Genomic DNA, 26958 nt, shown 5'->3' on the forward strand with positions numbered 1-26958 from the left:
AAGTCAGTCGAGTTTAACTTTCTCAGGTTACTGAATAAATGTTCTCAACGGCCTAACTAAGTTGTTTAGCATCCAGGCAACTGTAAATGAAAAAACAAGCTGTAATATAGATGTCTATGTCCTCCATAGCAACAACAGGTATTCCAAGAGCTCTGCATTGCTGTGGTCGAGTCGTCACTCACCAGCTGTTCTGTGGCACTTGTTAACAGTTGTGTGTCACACATCTTTAACAACAAAGGAGGAATCAGAATGTTACATTGCTTTTTTTTCTTTCATTGAAACGCTCTTGGACTTTCTTGAAACTCACCAGCTTGAACGTTGTAATTGAACATTAATCCTTAGCCCCATCCTGCACAACCCTGACATTATAGCGCATCTGAATCCTAGCCTTCCATGTATTTGACTTGGCTGGGCACTTGTCCAATCTTCTCACATTCCACATGGCACTCGGTGTACAGCGGGCAGCACCAACTGGAGATAATTGCTGATGGAAAAGTGGCTCTCACACCTCCAACTATTCAGCACAAAGAGCATGCTTCGGGGTAAATGGTTGGTGACAAAGGTCAAACCACATTATGCTATCAGCAGGAGAGAATAACTGCAGCTTCAAACAGGCCGCAACTGTTGGTAATTTGGCGTGAATTGCTGCTGTGAAGGGGCTCTTTATAATAAGGGTCTGGTTTAGGCTCCCAGCAGCAGAGGTAAGTGCTGACCTCAGTTCCAATAAAGTATGAAACGTCTGTTCTTTGTGAAAGTTGTTTTTAAGCGATCATAAGAAAAGAACAGTTGAGATGAAATTGAGATGAAAAGGCTTCCATTCATTAAGAGCTCACCTTATAATAATTCAAGGGTTAATAATAAGGAGCTTGGCGCATTAAAAGGAAGGCAGGTGTCAGCCTTCAATGTTCAGCCTTTACATTTTGGACTGCATTCCTCCAGATAATACGGCCGAGGATTTTGGACGTAATGTATTTCCCATCCACCCGGACAGTGAGAGGAGTGTGCTTGTGAACGGATCTGTGCAGTGTCTTGGAGGGCAACTTCCTGTCCAGCTAGCGCAGATGTATTTAGACAGTCATATACATATATACTGCACTTTGTTCTCTAACATTTATTGCTCAATCCTTCATTCCTTACTTGTTTTAAGGCTCTTTATGTCTTTTCCTGTTTCACTCTCCTCATCCCATGATTTGCTCTGTGTTTCCTTTTTTGCCTCCTAATACATTATAACCTTCTGCCAAAAGCATGTGGTTTTTAATCATCATCATTTAAACTGTAGATAAGCATTTAGCTGTGGAAAGCATACTACCAAAAGCAGTTTGGAAATTCAGCTTTTTCCCCTGTTGACATAAGCGGATGCTGCACTCATGGAGCCTGTTGCTGTTTTGCTCATTTGATCTCCTGTCTATTTGTCACTTTGTGTATAGACACTTTTACCACACTTTCAGACTGCAAAAGCAAAAATAAACACCATTCAAGCACTCCGAAGGACACGGCAGTGGTGACACCAGCTCCAGGGCTTCACAATCCCTACTGAGAAAACAAATATTCTGGAAGATCTTTTCCCAGAAGCTTCTTTATAAAAGTCTTTTCACTTTCATATTCTCTGTTGTAGGGCACATGTCAATAATTACATCAATAAAAATAAAAAAAAACTCAAGTTCTGCTTGTTAAATATAAAATAGCAGCTTTATACTAGTGTTAAGAAAGTAAAAATACATTCACAACAAATGACATAATGCTTACTCACTGCTATGGATTTGTTTAACTTTGGTGAAATATTTTCCTTTCACTGTAAAATCTAAACATTGTGGATTACATTTCTCTGCAAATTATCCACTACAAGTTTTTTATGTGGTGTTTTATTGTCTCCCCAAAGTGGAATTGTAATGTAAGCAATCCAAAAAGATCTAGGGATGTTCCTATTTGCAATTCTTTTTGTTCCAAATCAAAGTACAAAATGTACTATTTATAAGTGACAGTCATATTATGTTTTTCAATAGGAAATATCTACTGGAACAATCTGGTGTTTTGAAGCGTTTAAGATCTTAATATTTACTTTTAGGCAGACTCATATCAACCAAGCTGGCTCGTCTGGGTTATTGTGCCATATGTTTTGCCAGGATTTTGTCTCTGGCTCTGCTACCAACTTCGAGAACATATACGTCATAAATTGTGACGAAGAGCTACTGGAATCTGCCACTGCTCTTTGTAGAGCTTGGCTGCAGCTGCATCATTAATAACTGAACATAAATATCTGTTGATGTAGTCCAGTTTAAAAAGAACTGGTCTCCAGGAAAAGAAATGGGATGACCAAGAAGAACCGTCAGAGCCTAGTGTGCTATCTGAACAAAATTTATTCTGTGGATTATGAGTTCAAAAATTTAGCTGGACATTTGTAGGGAAATTTATTTCAAACGCAAAACCATACGTCATGCTCATTCTGAGTTTGATCTCGGACCACTGATGCTGACCCTAATACTGTTTATATTACAAGCCACTACATAAACAGTTTTGTGAATGATTTCTTTCTGTGTTCTATTCTGCTTTCCGGTTTGATGAACACGCCTGTCAGCATGGTCTGCAACTTCAGAAGGCCTTGTGTCCAGACCCAGGGAGAGAGTAATGCATGCCTCATCCTCGCCCACTGTTTGGGACGAGGCGAGCGTAGCCAAAGTCTGACGTACTGTAAGAGACTGTTGATGTGATCGTATGCAGTATGGAGGAAGAAAAAATAAAAAATAGAAGCAAACGGTTCACAAGGGAACCGATGAGATGTTTTCTGGTGGTAACGTCAGTACAGTACACCAGTATATATTTAGTACATTATGTTTAGTGCACTGAGTTCGAACATTGGATGAACGAATTCATAGACCGTGCGATTCATCAACATGAATCTGAATGCGGTCCGAGATTTCCGATCCAATTACAACTTTATTTCATTTTGAAATGTAAATGAAAAGTGTTTTAGCCACAGGAGTCTGTGGCATCTCTGTGAGGGAGCCATTGCATCTTCACTCTCTCTCCTGTCAATCACACAGTAACACTAAATAATTGTGATCATCTCTCTGTCTGTGAACTTATGCACACTGAAGAAAAGCACATTGAATTTATATAGTCCAAAATCCAAATGTGTACATCCGTTCCACGTGATTGAATTAACCCTTTCTGCTCCAGGAGTGCTGTATCATGGCTGATCCTGTGCTCTGACCCCAACCTCCAAAGTTGGGATATGCAAAAAAAAAAGGAATTTCACAGCGCTACTAGATCAAACTATGTAGAGAGAGCGTGATTAATTCACGTCGTATTAAAGGTAAACGATTACATTGTAGAATCTCCTGAGGAGAGCAGTGCAGAGTGGTAATGTGTCTGTTCAAAACATCAATGTAGTGGGTTCGATTCTCAGCTCAGGTGGAAGTTCAGTGTTTGATTTTATTCCAAGTTTTGAAACTACTGTACACACTCAAATCAAGTTGGATGTATGAAAATACAGAACTCATTGTGTTACTGTTACTTAAAGGCCTTGTTCAAGGGCCCAACAGTGGCAGCCTGAACCCTGTCCTTCCAATCAATAACCCAGAGCCTTAACTGCTTGACTTCCTTTGTTCTTTATGTAGTATATCAAAAATATGCACAATTAATCTCAATATCCCAAAAATCACAGTCTGGGATGTTGCAGAACTTTAAAGAGCCGGAGCCGGTAATGTTCCTTTGGGATCTTGTACTGGCTTAAATGTGAAACCTTCTCCAAAACAGTCCAGCCACTAGCTTGATTTGTTCTGTTCTGCATCTCTGCAGAAATATCTGCTAGTCCCTTTAAGTGAAATGTCTAGAAAAAGGTAGGCTAGTGAGGAAGGGAGGAGGGTTTTCAGTTAGTTTTGTTTGTTGTTTTGCCTCTGCATTGCCTCGGATGGATGCTAGCATTTCCTGTCCCACACGTCTAGACATACCAAAGTTAATCACACATCAAATTCAAAGAACCACATCCTGCCCAGCTCAAATATAAGAGGCTTAAAGAACATTTGAAACGAGAGGATTTGAGCAAATATACAGTCATGCAATCTGCTCTGCAAAATATTTGCCTACTGTCAGTGTGATTTTACATGAAAGGTAAACATAAACATTTACATAAACACTATTGTGTATTGGATCGTAAGTCATATTTTGTAGAGTCTTCAGCATGTATTTCTTTAACATTTGGTACATTCCATATTGGTGTTGCTTGTAGGAGAGCCAATTAAACATCTTCATACTGATATATTAGCGATCCAAATCCCCGTCTAGACGAGCGCTAAAACTCCACATAGACAATATTGATAAGAATAACAAGCAGAAGTGCTCGTCACGCTAACAAAATAAAAAGGAAAGTAAACATTTCTTTTGGATTCGCTTCTCTTATTTCTGAGAAAAGGGTATTGAGTCAAAGTAAACATTTCCTCCTGTTCTTTTAATGATTTGAAGTAAAGAAGAAAAAATTTTTTTTAGATACAGGAAATAAAAAATTAATTGCTCTTTTATTGCTCTAGCAGGCACGTTTGAGTAGTTTATTTTCTGTGCAACAAATGTGCAAAAAAACCTTTTTTATCCCTTAAAGTATTTCTAAAAACGTTCGGTGTTTTTTGCTAAGAACGGATGCGGTAGCCTAGTGGTTAAGGTGTTGGGATATCAATTGGAAGGTTGTGAGTTCAATCCTAGGTCCAACAAGCTGCCACTCTTGGGCCCCTGAGCAAGGCCCTTTTTTACACCTCTATTTTTTTATTAAGTTTTACACCTCTAATGTTTCAGCATGGCATGTTACCTCATAAAGTGCTTTTAAAGTAGCCCTTGTGTTGATGGGATAGTTAGATATTGAAATTTTGCGTTTCCCTACAAGCTGCTTTGCGTATGTGTCTGTCATTAGTCACAGTGTGAGTGTAAGCGAACATGCCTGGATTTTGTATTCTCTTCTACAGAATTTGTCCTGTACAACATCATCATATAAACTTTAGAAACAATGATGTTTAGAAATAAGATGTGTCAGGTTGAACACTGAATTTATCATTTAAATGTCCATGGCTAGGTTTCAATCCTGCTGTTATTAGTTCCTCCTTGATAAAATGACCTTAAGTGACATTGTATTGAACACAGCACTACGATTATTGTGATACATCGCTAAGCTTTTCTTTATTTTTTTTAAAGACATAATTCTTGGAAGACATTAGAATGAAACATAAAAAATTGTAGTCTATAAAAATACTAATATGTTATATAATATAAAAATAATATGAAAATCAATTAATAGAAGTATATTACCTTTGTCTAATTTATCTGTATTTTAAAACTTACCCGTTTTGAATAATTTGCTCTTCGGTACTTAACAGAGACTTGAAAACAAAACAAAGAAGAAGGATGATAACCTCCTTATCACTTACAGGGGGAAAAAGTACTGATAGCATGGACGTGTAATCTGCTTGTCCTGGGTATGTCTGGACTGGAGACTCGTCCACCCCTGATATAGATGTGTATATATGTTATATATAAGTATTCTGATTTTCTCACAGGTTTCAGTTCTCAAGGACTAGGAACATCTGGTCATTGAATTTTTGCAAACCACAGGCCACACAGAATTGACAAGCAGTCAGGCGTTCATAGAAGTGTTTAGATTTTATTTGGTCTGGAATGCTAACTAGGTCAGATATTGACATTAATGCTTACCTAAGCTGGTCACGCATGCAAATGAACCCTTTCAATTAAACACTGTTCTACTTTTTCTTCCAGCCGTTTTCCCCCATGATTTGCTTTCGGTCCCGTAGGCCGTAGCTGTTATATTCCATTTTTTGTTTCATATCTGAATTTTAAAAGTAAACAGACCTGGGCGGCTCTCGCTCCATGCCGACTAGTGCCTGTTTAAATGTTTGCAGTTGTGTGAGATGGTTGGGTTGGTTTTTGTTTTGCATAGAGAAATTACGGCGATGCAAGAGAGCTGGAAAATGTCATAAAATGAAATCAACTCTCTGGTGTCGTTAACGTTTTGCTTGCTGTATCTGGCAGTTGGTTTAATCATTCTGTGGTTAGGTCGAGATCTTGAATCATGCTCTAGTTCTATGCCACCAATGAATTAAGGCAATTTTAATCACACACCAGAAACCACATGTTGAACCATTGAGTAGCAAATGAAGATGTATACAGTACATGGTCCTACATCACATCACATCGCATCGCAGTACAGTATGTCTTTGTGTATGCCATAATAACTTGTTAGTCTGACATTTAACAACTAACCAAAAAAAGAAACGGACTGAGCCTCGCACACAATGTGCAGACTAATGCAAGTGTGAGGGCTTAGTGAGCCGCTTAGAGTTTGAGGGAAGGTCTGGGAGCCGGCCCGTGGGATCCGGGTCGCAAAGGTTAACTTCAGGCCCAGCTTAAGTGTTACTCCACTAATCCTCATCTACACAATGTCAGTCACAGGCTCTGACCGAGTTTTATAAGCCCTCACAAAACAGGCTTGTAGGCTCTCACAAAACAAGAGCTGACTGAAAAACAGCCTGCACAGCATGAACTCCCAGCGTGAGTTATGTCCGACCGGGCCGTGCGCACTGTCGTGTGATAAATATGTTTCAAAGGCTGACATACGTAAGTGTACCTGGTAATCTGAAGCGTGTTAAAGATAATGGTTATTTTAACACTGTAGCTTAATCACAGGAATGTTCTTTATTTTTAACACGGTGTCGTAATTCCTGACAGCTGCTAGCATGTTTTCCAAGGATTTTGCTGAGTGAAAGAGAGAGAGAGAGAGAGAGAGAGAGAGACACACACAGAGAGGGAAAGAAAGGATGAGAGGCCACCATCTCAGCGTCCTGCCTTGCAGCACATTGGGTGAGATAAGACAGGACATGGCACGTAGTTCTCCCTGGAAGTACTTAGCTTAGCCGGCTAGTGTTCTGCTCCAGCTGTAGAGAAATGTGCTGTAAAATGATACAGTACTTCTCCTCCTACTAATAAAGATAATCGCCCCAATAACTATAGTTGTCTCTTTAACTGTATATAAATCTTCAGGCAAAATCACTGACCTTACCTAGTACTGAGCACGTTTTTTATTTACAGTAATTAGCAGCACACTCTGTCTGCTGTAAAGTTCTGCTTGATCTCTATTCTCTAACAAACAGTCACATGCTTAATATTTACAGTTAATGCATATAATTTGTGTAAAATTTCACCTTTTGCTGCAGATTTATCCTCATGTCTGCAGCAATAAGACAGATTTTCCTCCTGGGTGTCCTAATTTTAAGAAGGGTCTCAACGCACCGGACGGCAGTTCAAACAGATTGTTTTACTATTAATAGTGAGGTGAAATGCTGCTCCCGATGCTCATAAACTCTTACAGTTGTCAGAGACGTGACAGAATTTGCCCCTGCTGTATTCCCACTGATCATAGTAGAACAACATAGCTGAACAGAATTAAAGCTAAATGGAAACAGAGGAGCTATTTTAAAACCAAACCACAATCATGATGTAATCCACAAACGGTCAAAATTATTTTTCATGTAATCCAGGTTCCGAGTAACCCCCACTCCCTCAGACAAATGATGCCCCTTTCACCTTCCCACCTCTGTACACACTGCAAATAAACACAATCAATTTCCAAGTCAAGCACTAAACCCTTGTGGTTTAAAAGCGTTGCTCATGATATTGATCTAGACAGAGGTGGCCTGCGGTCAGATCTTAAAGCGCTGATAGGGCTGACCTTGACTCATTTGGCATGAACCCCAGTTGGTGGGCAGCTGAGAGATGTAAGCCAAGCCTTCCAGGTGCAGTTTAGTCGTGTCTGACAGGGTCCTCAGCTTCAGATATACTTAATTATGCCAAATTCCTGCAACTGTGAGAAGAAAGCGAGAGTTGCGTGATGTGGAAAGAGGTTGCTCCCCTTTTTGTTAATGTAGAGGTGGAGTTTTTCACACCAGTTAAAGGCTTGCTTAAAGTTTTTAGATTTTTTCTTCTCAACACTACGGTTTACTAGACATCACCAAAATTTTTACAGGCTATTAAATTTAATCGCTTTTGTACGTCAGCCACTATAAGCATTTTAAGTTGCTCAGTGGCCAGTTATTATGAACAAGTTTGAGTTAATGTTGTGTCTCTTTCACCACCACATCTATTGTCTCTGGATGCTCCATCTTGTTTGTGGTTAAAAGTGGAAAATGATTGGAGCTCCGCGCTGGAAAATCTTATAGCTTCCGCGATTGTATTTTTATTTGAAACGTATGTTTGTCTAATCTTGTTTCTCCTTGGTACTTTCCGTTAGGGACACCTACCAGTGTAAGCCATGACTCAGCTACATTTCCCTAGAGAAGCCGGGAAAAGGATGTCTAAGCTAAAGTTTCAGCAAGCGAGAGTTAGCAATAACACACTCTCAAGGTGACATGTAGTACGCACAGCTTTAACCAATAGCCTGTTTAACAAGAAATATATCTCCAACAGCTAATGGCTTTAACTATGTAAACTGTTTGTCTATCTGTTAAACAAGATGCCAGAACATTCTAATCTGCACAATCACACTTTGGTGGTGGAGACATTTCCAAGCCAATTAATTATGTCATTAATATAATCACTTATTTTAATTCATACACCTTGGCGAACTATTGATTTTATTGTACCTCAGTTAAGACCCCTGTTTTCTGATGCACACAACTGAGAGCAGCGGTTTCTACTTTTGCTTGTCTGAAGGCTTAAAAGTCATCATCAGTAAAAGTGCATGTTCCTGCTGGCAGATTTTTCATGTATTAATCTGAAACATTTCACAATTTCATAACAATTTCAAATCCCTGTCACTGTGGAGCAGCTTGGAGATGTCGTACAAATACAGGTACTGTATAACATGGTTATAGTTGATATATTAATATGTTAACAATATGGTTATGATTTTATTAAGATCTAAAAAGCTACTATAGAGAATTATTAACTCTATATTTAATAATATGGATATTACGTCCTTATCTAATTTTTTTATTCAACTGAGGGTTAAGGGCTAGTGGTTAGCATGTTTACCTCCAAGGTTGCGGGTTTGATTCCTGTCTCTGCCTTGTGTGTGTGTGTGTGTGTGTGTGTGTGTGTATTCATGTGCATGTTCCCCCTGTGCTTCTGGGGTTTCCTCTAGGTTTGTGCCCTGTGTCCCCTGGGACCCTCTGTAGATTAAGCAGTAAAGAATATGTATAGAGTGAGGGTATAGATTATTTCTTTAACAAATCATGTAAAAAAGTAGTATTCATTTCTAACACAAACAACAAACCTGTGAAATGACCTTGTAATACACAAGATAGCAAGATAACCTTTGTAATATTTTAAACATGTACAGGAAATAAGAGTCAAGTAAATTGTATTAGCTAACAAACTTTATATACCTTTAACAAAGTGCTTTACATCCTCAGGGTTACATAATACAACGGTTACAGTTCATTTTCTTACCACAGGCACAAAAACAATACCGGTCAACCAATTAAGATATGGGTTAATTGCACACTAAAGCATAGACCATTCATATCAGATACCATGTTTTATTCATTTTTTTTATTACTTTTGTTGGTTAATTTTATCTCAACCACTTTCTCCAAATTTCCATGTTTTTTAGATTGAAAAAGTGCAAGTGTTTGTTTTGGAGAAATAATTTAAAAAGTCTTGGCATGAGCTCCTCCTCTTCTGTCCTTTCATGCCCCAGTTATTCCCTGCATACCCTTTATAACCTGTACATGCTTTAATTCCTGGATTAATTTATGTGACCATTCCTAAAAAATAATCTTTCAGAAACAGTACATTATCAAGCAATTGTTGACAATTGTGTAAATAATCACAGTCATAAATTATTAAGGAACAGATATGTCTGTTAGCAAAGGGTTTGTTGTCTCGTAATATTGTCTGTCTGATATTAGCTAACTAACAGATTATAGCATTTGTCTAAACAAGCAGTCATTCTGTATTATTGTGGAACAAGTGACATTGTTGTTTCTCAAAGTTTCGGTGAAGTTTCTCCCCTGTCCATGTGTATTTCTTCCAGTTCTCCCAGGTTGATTCTCTATACTAAATTGTCCCTAGGTATGAATTAGGGATGTACCGATCCGATATTTTGGATCGTTATCGGCGCCGATCCAAGCATTTTGAGTGGATTGGGTATCGGTGGTGCGTGACCGATCCAAATCCGATACCCGTGGTCATGGGCGTTCGGAACCATTATATGTGGGTGGGACAGGACCCACACACTTTTTAAGACCAATAATATTGGACCCACCTACTTTTACCGTCTCTATTCAGCGCATGTCTTTTTTTACATTACAGTGATACCTTGAGATACGAGTGCTTTGACATACGAATTTTTTGAGATACGAGCCGTGATTCGACCATATTTTTGGCTTGAGATACAAGCAAATTTTTGAGATATGAGCATCCGAGCCGCCGCCGCCGAAACAAAGATCCTCAACAACCACGTGTGCTCTGTTTCCCCGCGTCAGCTTCCCCATCTCACCCGGTTAAAGCCGCCTTTCCACTGCACACGACAAACGACGGCCGATAAACAGGAAGTCATTCATTTCCTATGGAGAGTCGCAAAGGCGCTGCGTGAGGTGCCGACCATCTGCGGATCTGTAATGTTCGGATCCGTTTTAAGCGTTGGATCCGTTAAAAAATGTGAACTTGTGCGACTACACCGCATCTGATATGCCGACCGGACAGGTTTTTATTAAAACGACCGGCAGATGTTAGTGAGGAAAGAGTGACAAAAAAAGCAGAAACAAGTGAAGAGAAAAGCGATGAAGAAAATTAAGCAAAATTAATGTAAAGAAAACAGAAATTGTAGCAATTAAGTTCAGTTAAGTTAAGAGAAATCAAGCATCGCGTTAGTTCTGGCAGGCCACGTCGTCAAGCGTGTATCAGCTGTTAATCAGCTGTCCACGACGCGCACCAATCCGGTTACGACATCCATATTACCGACCATTTAAATTCCCATTCAATGAGCCGCTTTCTAGCACGTCGCTGCTGCTGCGATCTAAACTCCCTCCTCCAACCCCGACTCCACCATGCCAGAACCCGTGTTCGTTGTACCAGTTTACATCATAAATCTCCACATATTTCTCTCTCTCTCTCCCTCTCTCTCTCTCTCTCTCTCTCTCTCTCTCTAATTATTTATTTATCCATTTATTATTTTCCTTTCCTATTTTTAACTCTATGCATGATTAATGGTTCTGTTATACGGGGGTCTATACTATTTTCTAGTTGCTGCTCTCCGCGCTCTAAATGCAGTTTAGTTAAGTTCCATTTAAGTGTAAAGTAGCATTAAGAGTGTACAGTATCGAGTAAGTGAACGAAAGTGAAAGTTTAATTCCTCCTAACTCCTCCGCCTGTTTACTCCTCCCTCAACACCTCCGTGCGCATCTTCTGTAAAGTAAAACCAGTTTTTTTTTTAACATTCTCTTTTATTACTGTATGTTTTTATACAATATTTGTCATTTATAAATACAGGTACTGAACATTTTTCACATTCAAAACACATAAACAAAACAACTGGAGTGGAATTTTGCGAGCTGGAACGGATTCATGGGATTTCAATTAATTTAAATGGGGAAAATTGCTTTGAGATGCGAGCAATTTGAGATACGAGCAATTTGAGATACGAGCAAGGTCACGGAAGGAATTAAACTCGTATCTCAAGGCATCACTGTACTTTTCAGAGCGGCGCCAGTCGAATCCATTCTGCTTGAGGAATGCCCTAATAAATTAAACTCCATTCCGCATTTTACCTACAGCATTGACCACGCTCCTGCTTCCTGAAATCCATGGGCGTCGGAACCGTTTATATGTGTGTGGGACAGGACACGCCCACTTTTTATTTACTTCCGACGCCCATGCCCGTGGTGGTTGATTAATGAACAGCAAACATCATAGACTATTGCTTAAACTTATAACAAAAATACACTTATATATTAAATTGCATTAATAAAAATAAATATAATAAATTCTATAGGAAATATGTTGCACAACCGCCTGCGACAGACAGGCAAGTTTAACAGGCGTCCTTTTCCATTTACCTCAGCGCGTTAAACATGTCACTCATTTGGGTGCAAGGTTTACTGTTTAATACATTTTGCATTGTGTTTCAAGATTTAAGATTTAAGATTCACTTTAATTTGTCTTTTCTTCAGAAAATAATTTAATTTAATAATTGCAGCATATATGGTTTAGATTGTTATACCACTAACTGTTAAAAGTACTGTTTGGTACAGCATTAATACTTTTTTAAGGTTTCTTGTGTTTTCATTTTTCATCTAGTAATATGGGCATTTTTGTATTTTTTTACCAGAAACAAATAAATCTTAATATCAATACATTCTTTAGTTTTAAAGGTAGAAAAGAACACAGATATCGGATCGGTATCGGCCGATACTGGCAAACGCCGGTATCGGAAACGGATCGGAAGAGAAAAAGTGGTATTGGTACATCCCTAGTATGAATGTGTGCCTGCACAATGCCCTCATGTAGATTAGTATCCTATTCAGGTTGTGTCCCTGCCTCATGTCCATTGTTTCCTGATAAACCATGACCCTGATCAGTCTAAAGTGGCCAGTGAAAATAAATAAATGAATAGATGTACTTGTAACTGAGTAACAAATCGCCTTACTATTTGGTGTTAGAATTTACGGTTTATAAACATTAATGTGTTTCATATTTAAAAATCTAATTTGCTTGTTGCCTCTGAAGCTTTTTCGTTCCAAGTAATTTCACAATAAATCATTTCGAGAGAGAATTTTTTTGTCTATCCGTTGGCCCTTTAATAAAGACACAAATAATTTTTCAGCACTTTAGTTTGGAATGACCTACAAATGGCAGCCATGAGCATTGCCTCTTTATTCCCCTCGTAGGCTTCAAATATTTCATCTGGACCACACTGAAAAGCTCACACATATTTCCCTGGTTTGCCAAGATATACATATGTCCAGTTGCCTTACTAATCCACTTGTCTGGCTTATTTTCATATCATTGTTACAGTTTATACATACATACACTTTTCCCTGTATTTGTGTAGATGAATCATTTACTGCACACATTGTATTTTGTATTAACATATATGACCATGAACAACCTCCAGGACAGACAACAACAGACAAGATTATATGACAAAGACAAACCCAGACTTAAGTCCAAGCTAATGTAAGTGCATGAGGAGCTCAGATGGAGGACGGACGGGTGGGGGGTGTGGGGGCTAATCCACATAAGTAGTCTTTGTGTTCGTAAACCTTGTTCTGGCCTTGTCATCTCTCAAGCCAGAAGATTAGGATGAAAGAAAGCTTTAAAGATAAGCTCCTAAGTTCTCCTCTACCACAACATCTTCATCTCTTCCTTCCTTAACAAATGACTCTACATCTGCTTCCACCTACATCTTCAGCCTTTTGGGTACTTACTGTGCTGAGGTTTAGTATTAGGTTGAATCATTCTATTCATTATAGAAAGAGGAACTTTACTTTACTGTAGATAACAAACGCCTTTGAAATGATGCCTGCTTGGAAGAAACCATGATTAAAGAGCGACTGTGTAGTGTAGCTGGACGTGGAAAACTACTGGATGCCCAATAATCTATCAAAAGCTATTTTAATACTCGTAAATCTTGGTATTTCAGTCGTTTTAGGAATGGACATTTGTTGGAAAGTGACACTGTATACTGTAGGTCTATAAACCTTAGTTTTAGAGAACATCCATTGCTTCCTGGTGTGCAGCTGCAGAGAGTTACCTCCGTGTCCTTGTGCTAAGTTGGTGTCCTTTTTCATTTTATTGCTCACTTAACGTTCGTAAAACACTCGTGTCCAGGTGTAAAAGTGGTTTGGGACTCTATAGTTGGTTTTGAGGGAGTGTTTTTTTTTTTTACATCACAAGTTGCCTATCTAGCTACTGGTTTTTCATTGGATATGTCCCGTTTAATAACATCTTAATCTGTTAATTCTTCACTTAGTGAGGTTTGGTAGCTAGACTGAGTCAGTTATTAAAAGAATACCTTTTACTGATTTGCATTCAGATCAATTGTGTATGCGCTTTGTTGGTGTAGGTGATTTCCAAAAGACTTAATCCATGAATATCACATTCAGAAAATATGGAATCTATTCAAATGACATTTCTATGTACACTGATTGTTCTCAGAAAAATAAACAGAATTGAAATCAAGGGAGTGAATGTGATGAAATGCGTCAAGAAACTGTTTGGAAGGTAAATACAAGCATTTAGATTAATGTTAATTAGGTATAGAGAATAGAAAATGTCATAGGCTTTATTTCAGTTCTGATGTGCTGTTAATATCATATAATTTACCAAAATAATATTAAGTAATGATTTTTATAAAGCTTCTGATTCTGTCAGTAACCCTAACCCTAATCCTTAGCCTAACCTGAGTATTTGATATAATTTTATCTTTATATGGTAGAAAAAAATGGATTTTTTCAAATTGAATACCTTGCCTTTGATTATACTGTGCCTCTCTGTGCAGTAGCAAGGCCTGTATTTTGCCACAAAAGACATACTTTTCTTCTCAATGGAGGGACATAATGCTTCAGTGATCCTTTTAATATGTTTCATATTGTTTCGTGTTGTTTTTCGAGGTGATGCATGATTGCACTTGCAATCCAGTGGCAATTCAGGGCCCTAATCTGACCATTTAAGAAATGAAATTCACTTTAATGTTTCAGCCTGTTTTTGTGTTTCTTTTCATTTTGGTTAATTATCAACTTTTTATGACCACAGATTGAGAACTACATCAAAGAGAGCATGAAGGCAGAGATGGCACAGTTACAGCAAAGTGTCGTCCACAATCGCACCGCGGCGATGCTGGAAATGGGCACCAATCTTCTCTCGCAGACGGCCGAACAGACCCGCAAGCTGACTGATGTTGAGACTCAGGTATCTCCCCCTTTTTTAAGCTTTCCACAAAACACTTACCAAGCTATTCTTCTTATTATTATCTCTGCAGGATCACCACTAAAAAAGCCAAATATAATACACAAATCACATGATATGTCTGTTCTTCCTGTATCCTTAGTTTGTACTTATGTTCCCACTACTGCAGATGTTTTATATGAATTTGAATGAGACACGCAGGAATATGGTCATGACTTGATTCCGTTGTTTCTGTAAAATAAAAAACCCAGTGCTCTTAATCACTACCACTGCACAGCCAAGGAACAGCAGTAGCTCAATTTTTCCGGTTTATGACCTCTCTACAGGTGTTGCTTGTTTAAAACTGGCCTACTTTGGGTTTATGTGTTCTATATCTTTACTGTCTGGCTGTACTGCTTCACTCTGACTTGAAATTAGGTTTTGAATCAGACATCCAGGCTGGAGATTCAGCTGCTGGAGAACTCCTTGTCCACAAACAAGCTGGAGAAGCAGCTCATGGTGCAGACTAATGAGATCAGTAAACTCCACGATAAGAACGGGTAAGCATAAGCACAAATCACAAACTAATTCAAGACGTTTTGCTGTTTTAAACGGTTTATAATCCGGTCATCGGGTATTGGCTGCTTGGTATGACTATTATGTCTATACTCTGTGCATTCACTGATCAGATTCTTGTACAAATTTATTACATTTTGATTAGAGCTGACTTTTTTTGAACATTTCTGCACTGGGAAATGATGACCTGGCTTGTTTAAATCCGATAGCTAGTAATAAAAAAAACACACAAATGTAAGTTTCACATCCAAAAAACACAAATTGCAAAATGCATTCAATTCTCAATCAGAACTCAGAACAGTTATTCGGTTTCATTCTGTGCAATTCAGTGCAACCTGCCAATAGACGAGAGACGTCTCCTGCTTTTAAAAACACTTCTGAAGACGTATTTTTATAGATGGACATATTTCTGTAGATGGTAATTTGATATTTAAATAAACCTAGTTTGTTAATTGGTCTGACGGGACTCGTCTCTCATCTTAAGCTTGATTTCCAGTTCTATCAGCAGATCTACCAGCTGTAATTGAAAAAAAAATGTACATACAAGAATTTCCCCATCAGTTACACAAAAAAAAAATCAAGAAAGAGATGTTAGTTGAATTTGTGTTTTTTTATTTGTTCTCCATGCTGATGTTATGGTATTAATATTGTTCCAGAAGTCATCAAATAGAATTTGTTATCCATTGGTTATTTTCTAAGGAACATGTACACGTGTAGCATATACACACGATGAGCAATAAAACCTCAAGACAAATGGAACCTTTCTGGCCTTAGAGTCGTTCCCAAATGTATATGATGAAGTTTGGATCCCTTCTGCCAGTGCTTCAGTTATGGATACTGAGGAAATTAGTGTAAATATTTATACACCTATAATAGCCAAGCTAAATCAATTTAATCTCCTATGGTGTGTGAATTATAAGGCAGAACAATTACATAAGAGTGTAGACAGATTCGCACAGCTGCACTCTGTCCTAAAATCCAGTTTTAGCTCGTTCCTTCATGTCCTCAGCATCTCTTTTTGTGTCTCCCTCTTTCTTTTGTGTAACTCTATTTCCGTTATCTTTGGTGCTACTCCTTTTCAATTGTCCATCCCTTTCTAATGTCTTTAGTGTCCCTTACTACTGTCTTTGGTGTGTCTACCTTTCTAATGTCTTTGGAGTTTCTCCCTTTCTACTGTCTTTGGTGTCTCTCCTTTTCTATCTTTGGTGTCTCTCCCTTTCTTATGTATTTGTATCACTCCTTTTCTAATATCTTTGGTGTCTCTCCCTTTCTGCTGTATTTGTATCACTCCTTTTATAATATCTTTGGAGTTTCTCCCTTTCTAATATCTTTGGTGTCTCTCCCTTTCTACTATCTTTGGTGTCTCTCCCTTTCTACTATCTTTGGTGTCTCTCCCTTTCTAATGTCTTTGGTGTCTCTCCTTTTCTAATATCTTTGGTGTCTCTCCCTTTCTACTGTATTTGTATCACTCCTTTTCTAATATCTTTGGAGTTCCTCCCTTTCTAATGACTTTGGTGTCTCTCCATTTCTAATATCTTTGGAGTTTCTCCCTTACTAATGTCTTTGGTGTCTCTCCTTTTCTTATGTATTTTGTTTCCCTCCCTTTCTACTGTATTTGTATCACTCCTTTTCTAATATCTTTGGTGTCTCTCCCTTTCTTATGTATTTTGTTTCCCTCCCTTTCTACTGTATTTGTATCACTCCTTTTCTAATGTCTTTGGTGTCTCTCCCTTTCTTATGTATTTTGTTTCCCTCCCTTTCTACTGTATTTGGTGTTTTTCACATTCTACTGTCTACTTTGGTGTCTCTTCCTTTCTAATATTTTTCTCCTCATGGTCTTTCACCACATGTGTCTCTGTGTACCAGATTTCTGGAGCTGAAGATGCAGGAAATGGAGTCAAGGCACAGGACGGAGCTGGAGGTGCTAAGGGAGGAAAAGAGCAATCTCCAGGCGCTTGTGGTCAGGCAGAGTGGTGTGATTCTTGAGCTGGAGGCCCAGCTGGGCAAAGCCTCAGGTAACAGCACAGTGCTACAGAAGCAACAGCAGGACCTGATGGACACCGTGCACAGCCTTCTTAACCTCTGCTCCAAAGATGGAGGTACAGAAACGCTCGACAGATCAGCTCTGATCTTCCCAAAATGTTAATGTAACAATGCATATAAATATTGTGGAATACTTCTGAGTATTCTGAGTTTAGTCTTTATTTCAGCTCTGGTTTGAGAATTGATGTTCAAGTAATGTAACCTTTGATATGCTTATTATAGCTAAGATATGAAGAGCATATGAACACTATATTTATACTAATCACTAGTTATATACAATGCACTATTGTCTTTGCTACTTGTCATTGTTGCATGCCAGAGGCCAACATAGTGATTACAAAGGTTGTTTACAGCAACAATTGCATTTCCACCACTCCATTTTCTTGAGTTTCACTTCAGTCAAGCATGTGGCTTAAAACAAAAGCGTTCAGTCTGTTGTTGGGACTTTAAATAGTGACAATGCCACAGCCGTCTGTGCCCGGGAGTCCAAATGAGTAAAACTGACCATGCTGTCTAGGTGGAAGAAATGGCATCCTCTCTCCCATATCTATCACAACACATACCAATCATGTAGAAATAGGCAGTTATGGTATCTCTTCACATGTCTCAGAGGGAGTATGTGTTTGCCAGCACCCTCCCTGGACCTGGATGGTGTGATATGGCAGGGCCAAAAAAGTGGATGGAAATTAGAAATTGACCAAACTGTAAGTATATGGGATTAAACATGAAAACATGGAAGCCTGCAGCAGTATCAATGCCCAAGCTCTTAGCTACTGCTAACTGTATACAGACTCTATTCGTGCACATGGCACCTAGTTATAGAATGTATTAAATTTATTATTCATTCATGTTAAAAAAAAATAGGACTATTTGTATTGTATCAGAAGATAAATGAAAATAAAATACATCCTACAAAGCAGGCAATTGGGTTCAGACACTGATATGTACTAAAGAGATGAATGTTGCAATAGTGTTTATGTATCCAGTATTATCCAAATACACAGAGAATTCAAGGACTTTACTTAACCGAGGGAAATGCCAAAACTTTGAAGTGGATCAGAATTATTCTGCACCTCAACATTGCTAAACAAATAATCACAGTAACAAAACCCTCTACCGACTGAACAGCAGTCAAAAATCCCTGAACAGTTGTGTATTATTCTGTACTCAAATGAGTGTAGCGTATCATTAGATTTGATAAAGCACCTGCAGGATTGTGGAAAGTAAGTGTGATAGACAGTGTGATAGACATTACAAATGCAGGGACCTGTCAGCGCAACGTCTTTACTTTCAGCATTCGCTCTTTTTCTGTTAGCCTCCATGTTAGCTGACAGATTAAAAGTACAGTTATTTGAAAAATACACAATGTTTGGCTCACACGTTCTCACGTCCCCAAATTACCCAATCTCTCATTCCCTTGTATACTTTATAGCAACCCAAGAGTAATGTTTAACACCTTTCCACATATCCGAATGACAGAGTGAAAGAGTGACATGCAAAATATATTGAGAAAATGATCGACATTAGTGCTGCATGACAGTAAACAACAGTAAACTCTAATCTCTATTTTAGCAGCTCTAAAGTGGAACCTTTGTTCGGGTTACGATCGAGTTTGAGTGTAAGAGAGATGTATTCATGTCGACGGGTGAAGATAGCGATGTGTGTAGGCATTTTTTAATATTGTGGGTGAGGTTTTAGGGAGGGGGGGCACGGTGGCTTAGTGGTTAGCACGTTCGCCTCACACCTCCAGGGTCGGGGTTCAATTGCCGCCTCCACCTAGTGTGTGTGGAGTTTGCATGTTCTCCCCGTGCCTCGGGGGTTTCCTCCGGGTACTCCGGTTTCCTCCCCCGGTCCAAAGACATGCATGGTAGGTTGATTGGCATCTCTGGAAAATTGTCCGTAGTGTGTGATTGCGTGAGTGAATGAGAGTGTGTGTGTGCCCTGCGATGGGTTGGCACTCTGTCCAGGGTGTATCCTGCCTTGATGCCCGATGACGCCTGAGATAGGCACAGGCTCCCCGTGACCCGAGGTAGTTCGGATAAGCGGTAGAAGATGAATGAATGAAGGTTTTAGGGAGGAGGAATATTGTTCAGGGCAGTTATTGGGTGTTTAGGAAGGGTATGTTAAGGTCATAAATAGGATTGCTAGAAACATAACCCTTCATAATTACCACTCTTTTCCAGAGAATGCCCATGAATTAACTGTAAATATGATTAAATATTATTTCTTACACTCAAAAGGTTATACAAACTTTTCTAATCTTCCACTGTCCCGTTTTGGTGCCACTCTAGCATCAGATTCTTGTTCTAGACTGACAGGTGAGGAATCCATTGTGGTCTTCTGCTGCTGTAGTCAATTTGCCTCAAGGTTCAGTGTGTTGCACGTTCTGAGATGCTTTTCTGCTCACCCCAGATATAAAATTGGTTTATTTGAGTTACTGTTAGCCCGAACCTGTGTGACGATTCTGCTCTCACCTCTCATCAGCACCAGGATTCCACCCACAGAACTGTCACTCATTGGATGTTTTTTACTGCACAATTCTGTGTAAACTTTAGAGTCTGTTTTGTGTGAAAATCCCAGGAGATCATCAGGATCTGAAATACTCAAACCAGCCTGTTTGACACTAACAATCATGCAGGTCATAGGTACAAGTGTTTCGAATGAAGTTATTGGTGTGTGCATGTGTGTGTGTGTGTGTGTGTGTGTGTGTGTGTGTGTGTGTGTGTGTGTGTGAGTGTATCTATAACAATTTAATTCTAGCTTCAATAGATATATTTAGAACATAATTTAAATTCAGTGTGTTTAGATCACATGCCTTTACAGAATGATCGGTTTTCTCGCTACGCCTCATGCAGCCGATTATCTCATTGGCTGCGTTTGTTAAGGTCAGTGACAATGAGGTTAAAGTTGAATTAGATTAAACTGAAGCAGTCGCAAAACACAATACTTAGGCAATTTGCAAGGCTCAGGGAAACCCCTCATCCTTCTCTCTACGTAATATATCATTTAAAACAATCTACATTTTTAACAAAAAGTGCAGAACACAGATTATTGCTCCAGACAGTATTGTGCCGTACCGGATAGTTCTTATCACGCCTCAACACACTGCCTGTGCTTTAACAGTTGACCGAAATGTCAAACAGGCACTGTTGCAGTTACAGGCTGAGCCTCTATAATGTCTCCCTTAATGACTGTACTATATACATGTCATGGTCACCTTACACACTTTTATCAGTCTGCCAATTCTATTTTTCTATTTTAATTCAATTCAATTTGATTTACTTGTATATCGCTTTTAACAATTCACATTGTCTCAAAGCAGCTTTACATAAGTATAAAAACAGAATAAAAATTTTAAAGTTTAATATTAAGTGACTATTTATCTCTAACATCTATTCCTAATGAACAAGCCGGTGGTGACGGTGGTGAGGAAAAAGTCCCTGAGATGATATAAGGAAGAAACCTTGAGAGGAACCAGACTCAGAAGTAAACCTCATCCTCATTTGGGTGACACTGGACAGTAAATAGTGTAAATGTAAATAATGTCCTTTCTACAACAGTTTATATTTGAGTGAAATTAAGCAACAAAGAGCTCCTGATTTAAAAAAAAAAAGGTCCTACATAAATTATACCTGGCTGTCATGAAATATTAACTAAAAACTACCAAATAATCAATTTGCTACAGAACAAGAGACCAGAAATATAGAGATGGTAAAGACACAGGCATTAACTATTTTTATGTTCTGTTGTGCTGGAAGAATGGAACTCGACGTACGGGACAATGACTATAATCATTTTCAATCAGTATAAACAAATGAATGATTTTCTAGCTGCAAGTCTGGTAGAAAATGAACCAGTATTCTGTTGGCTTTCAGTGAGAGATGTGCGTTTTTCCCTCTGTTGATAACCTTACACAGAATTTTAGTGGTTGAAGATAAAGACCTTCAAAATTTAAATGATCATGAAACAGCACTCAGGGCATCTCGGAGCGCAGAAATATGTGTGATATCAATTTACTTTGAAGATCGAACGATTTATGTGGAAAAAAGCTAACAAATGTAAACAATTTTTTTTATAAATAAGTTTCCTCTAGTAAACAACTAGAAATTCGTAAAGCTCTGTGTTTATACTTTCATATGAACCTTTACACAAGGAGTGTGTAGATGTAGATGGAATAATTAGCCTTGTGGAGTGTGACATGACAAAAAAGTTCAAGACTGAACATAGATACAACCAAAACAACAATGTGTTGGTCTTTGGTATTAAAGAGGTAAAAGCATTATGGCAATAGGATCTTGATTTTGAGAACAGTGCTGCTGATATTCATTGGAATTCTCCTCAGATTGGAAACATACAATTAATGACGTTCCCTAATGACGCCTCAAATTTCTTAAAATTAAACAAATTCCCCTTTCCACATCCACAGTGGTCAAAGGCTAGCGATTTATCCCTGACTGTCAGCTGGTCTTACGGCTTATCCAACAAACACAAGACTTCATTTTTCCCCCACTGTAACCAAGGCTTGCCCTGTTGACCTTTCTGCCCCAGATCTCTGTGGTCACAGAAAATTTAACCTGGATGTCTGTGTTGGGACTGGCTAGAGTGTAGAGAAACTGCACTTCCTGCTGAGAGGGTACTGTGAGCAAAGCTACTTCCTGTTGCTCTTTCTGTCATTAGGGTATTGAGCTGACACCCATGTGGCTCTTTTAACCAGACGGTCGCATTTTTGTGAGTCTAAATGAGACTATGACGATCATGAAAGAGACGGTGAGAACTCGGGACAAAGGTCGCTATTTTGTGGTGTTTTTTTGTGGGTGTTTTAGTCAGATATTTTGTACAGTAATAGCACAACAATATATTAAACCTCATATATATTATTAAATGTTAAATATTTAATATGATATTTATTTGAGTTTGAGTTTGTAATTGAAATCCAAGCCTTTATTTTGTCACATGTACATTACAGCACAGTGAAATTCTTTTTTCGCATATCCCAACTTTGGAGGTTGGGGTCAGAGCACAGGGTCAGACATGATACAGTGCTCCTGGAGCAGTGAGGGTTAAGGGCCTTGCTCAAGGGCCCAACAGTTGCAGCTTGGCAATGCTAGGTCTTGAACCCTGATCAACAACCCAGAGCCTTAACCACTTGAGCCACCACTACCCCATAGCTCATTTTACTGTATGTAAGAGTTTGCAGCTTTCAGTCCACTGCAGAGGTCACTTTCCTCACCTCTGGTTGAATTAGTCAAGCTTAATGAGTCCAACGGGACATTCTATGCTCTTGAGGTGAAAGGGAAGGTTCCAAGGTTCACATCACCCTGGTACCTCTGGTGCAATTTAAAACTGGGTCAGGGGTTCCTCAATAGGCACAGCATACACCTATTTCCTAACCAAGGAAACATCATTAGAAATGTTTGACATATAATATTGCACTGTAGAGTTTGTATGAATTAGTCTTAGTTTCCAGACAGAAAGGAAACTGGCTTCGTTGTGTTCTGGGTTAAAAAAAAACAAAAAAACAGCGCAATATGAAAAGAAGAAGAGCAATTTAAAATTTTGTTATCATCATTAAAAATTCTTCCCATGTACAGCTGTAACTTTATTTTTTTTAGTAGCTTAAACATTTGTTTTCTTCCTCTCTATGGAAGTTTGATCTGTGAATGCCAGATTGTGATGAGCTCATCCGCGTAGCACACTTATCACTTCCAAACACATTACAAACTCTGGGAGCTAAATCGTGTTTTAATGGTAACCGAGCCCAGCTCTGGGTGGCTGTTACGAATCCCTCACTGCTGCACATGATTTTCTTTTTCTGCGCTGTGTTATCGCACCTAATGAATAGCATCAGTCATCTTTGATTACCGCAGCCTCGGTTCTGCAAAGTATTGTTATTGTTCAGTCACTGGGTTTAGTTTTCTAGAAATATATTACACCTCAACATGGCACTTTTCATGGATTGTGAAATAAATGCGTCTGAAATGAAACGGTTAGATTTTGGCGTACTCTTACTGAGTGTTTTGAGCCTTATGGAATGTTCTGGTTTGCCAAAAAAATTGGCTGCAGTTAGTCATTACTTCTGCTCTCTTTTTTTTAGTTTAGTGTCTCTTTAGTTACTGGTATGTTTTCATTGTTCATCTGATATTAATAAGGTTTGAAACTTTAAAGCATTTTGCAGGTTTGGGATTTCTGGTTTCTATTGACCGTAAACAAGATTTGCTCCTATTAGCCTGAATGTAGTCTCAGTTTGCTTAGGATATCTTAATTCTTTATAGGAGAGTTTAGGAAAGTTAAAAAACCTCCCTACTGAACAGAAGTCCCTACTGAACGGGCAAGAATTCATATGTAAATAAAAGAATAGAATATTAATGTGTATTTCAGTGTCAGGACATAAGCTGTTTAATAGTTTATGATGTTTAATCGTTCAGTATTAAGTGCATCTTTATTTTTCCCTGGGAATCCCTACTGCTAACATGTCTTGAATCATAACTTCTGGTTTAAAAATATCCTGAATAATTATAGTGTGTTTATTTGAGCAGAATCTTTTGGGATGGACTGGTGGTTGTGAGTACACTTTTGCAATGAGCGATGTCAATAAGTCTGAATCCAGATGTTACTACAAAGTAAAAATAAAAACGTTTTGGACTTTTGGTGGCATGGTGACAGATACACACAATGATCAATAACACCTGTCAAAAATGTCTACACATCGCCTAGCAAGCAGGTTAAACTGTTAATCTATCACCATACACTAAACTTATATATCCTGCTATTCTGTGTTTGTTTGCCTCCTTAAAAATAATAATAATAATAATAATATTTTCTAATTACTAGAATATTTCAGTTGTCTCTTCTTGCAGTTAATTATTGTGGTCGATAAACAAATGATTAGCCATCAGTGACATTTGCTAACAAACCGACTACGTCTCAGTATCTCATGTTCTTTCTTTCTTAGTGCAGTTAGGTGTTAAATATTTGTTTTGTGTTAAAATTTTCAGGAAACAATGTTTGTGCTTTGTTTCTGAAACCATTAGGCTTGATCTTAAATTGCACATTTTCATCACATAGACATGAAACTATAACACATACGCAGGAGCACACACAAAGAAAAAGTCTGTGAACGATAGCACCATGTCTGTGTCCAAGTCAACTGTAACTGAAGTCTATAATAATACTGTCCATAGACGTGATACATTGCACCTTCTGAACAAAATAAATAAATAAATAATACACCATGTAAAAAAAATTATTTATTAAGCACCCCTTCTAGCCCATGTATTCCAGACTGCCAGTCACCATTATATTTGCTACACATTTCATATAATTTCTCATGAGCCTTAAAATAGTGCATTGATGTGAGTCCAATTAATACATCCACCTGAAGGACAGACCTTATTCAGCCACAGATAGGACATCCACAGGTACCCTGCATGCTCAATGGGCATGATCTCTCTAAAAACCTTTGTCTCAGCTGCTTTGGCTCCCGTCTAGCAATAAATCGCCATTGGACAGGTCTGGCTTCTTGTTGTCCTAGACTCCACAGCATGCAGTTCCACTCTATGAACCTGTCACTGCGGGAGATTCTTGTCACTGACACTTGGTTCTTTCACAGCAAGGCAGCTATAATTGTCTCTCTTGAAGGTCTTTCTATCTCCGCTGCTCTCCGCTTCACGCCAGGGATCAAAGCCAGACCTAAACACCATCCTGCTCTGTGGTGACATCTCTTCTCTCCTAAAACAGTCCCAACAGTGAAAACAAGGGTGTGAAAGCTGAGCTGGGCTCTTTAGGAGCATTAGAAAGAAGAATTGAGAGGAAATTTCAGAGATATAACCAGGACTTGGTGTGTAAATATAAACCACTTGTTATAACAGGAACTTGAAATTTATAGCTTGTAGTATTTTGTCCGCAGACCTTTGCTTAGTTTCAAAATATTGGCAGGGCTAATTATGTGCAGATGGAGGGAGAGCCAGCTGCAGGCTTCGAGAGGCCTGACCGAGCTGGACGTTTCCTCATTGGGTGAAAAAGATCAGCGCTTTGATTAAAGAGCTTTCACACTGGAAACATGTCACTCACTTCTACTCACTGGAAGATCTTATCGATGAAACACCAGACAGCTTTCCGGGAGACATGAGTACGATGCTTTCTCTTCATTTTTAATATGCACGTCTCCTCACAGCAGACATTTCGATAGGAAAAACGATGGTGTGTTTTGAATTTTCCACGTGGGTGTGTGTTATTTATTCTGTTAGCTGACTGAGCTGGAGTATGCTTTGCTTTAGTGGCTAGAACTTGAATTTATTCAGTCACTTAAAACATGTCTCATGCTGAAGAACTATTTATACCATCATGGCAGTCAAATGTACTAGAGTTGTTTTTTTTTTTTAGTTTGTTTGATTGGGTTTTTTTTTGGAGGTGTGACTGATTTGTTCATGTCTGTACAAAGATATAAAGGTGTCATATGAGTCATATGATATTAAACACATTCGATCCCTTTCCCATCCTGAGAAACAATAAATTCTGAAGACTCTCTGCCAATCACAACTTTATGGAAAATGTTGTCTGCTTTTACTCCAAATGCATTGCATCAGAAAATCTCTGTTTTTATATTCTCATGAGTGTTATAAACCACAGTCAGCACGAGCATCATAGAATCTGTGAAGACGATCATAACTCGCTGCGTCTCAGTGTTATATGTGCTATCCAACGTCAGTCGGTCTATGAATCTTGTTCTGTTGAAATGGAGGCTTTCGTGGTGACGAAACGTGTGATATGTTCTGTAATAATATTCATAAGTTACAGCAGCATTGAAGGCTTTCTCAACATTCAAACTGTGAAAATAATGGACAGTTCCATGTAGAGATCAGTGAACTAACTCGATCTGTCGTTCACAGTGGTGCCCAACAGCACGAAACAAGCCGACGAGGAGAAGAAATTCCGGGACTGTGCTGATCTCTATGAGTCCGGATTCCAGAAAAACGGCGTCTATAACATCAACATTAATCCACAAGAAACTAAAAAGGTGTGTGTGTGTGTGTGTGTGTGTGTGTGTGTGTGTGTGTGTGTGTGTGGGTTTTCATGCTCAGATTTTATTTAGAAAAAAAAAAAAGATATTCAGCACTTTAAAAGATTTCACATTCTGGTTCTCACATTCTCACCCTCCACTGTTTACATGAGTAAATTTCTTACTCCAAACATATCTGACTGAAATCAACAGTTATGATAAGAGGCTAATGAGAATATTATGGGCATATTAGAGCCAGATTAGGAAACCCAATAATAGTCCATTAGAAATGCTGATGCAAAACAATTGGTAGATTGGAAGAAAGCCACTGTGAGCAACGCTGACGCACTTGCTGGTTTTGCAAGATAACACTGAGTGGAGTGAGTGTAGCGTTCGGGCGTTATTTAGTTTACACTACGTTTATCATTTATTTATATCTATGACTCCAAATCCAGTAC

At 38.6% G+C, this 26958-nt stretch overlaps 1 protein-coding gene across 2 annotated transcripts in view; it reads left to right on the forward strand.

Annotated features, from left to right (window-relative positions):
• The window catches only part of angpt1 (angiopoietin 1), a 58782-nt gene that overhangs the window by 8084 nt on the left and 23740 nt on the right, over positions 1-26958 (forward strand). Inside the window, exons 2-5 of one of the 2 annotated variants that reach the window (XM_060857215.1) lie at positions 14752-14907; positions 15322-15443; positions 17326-17558; positions 26391-26518. In XM_060857215.1, the coding sequence (XP_060713198.1) occupies positions 14752-14907; positions 15322-15443; positions 17326-17558; positions 26391-26518 (639 nt within the window). The remainder of the gene's footprint in view (positions 1-14751; positions 14908-15321; positions 15444-17325; positions 17559-26390; positions 26519-26958) is intronic. The other variant, XM_060857216.1, reaches the window with a different exon arrangement.

Source organism: Tachysurus vachellii, chromosome 21, assembly GCF_030014155.1.
Source record: "Tachysurus vachellii isolate PV-2020 chromosome 21, HZAU_Pvac_v1, whole genome shotgun sequence".
NCBI classification, from domain to species: Eukaryota; Metazoa; Chordata; class Actinopteri; order Siluriformes; family Bagridae; genus Tachysurus; species Tachysurus vachellii.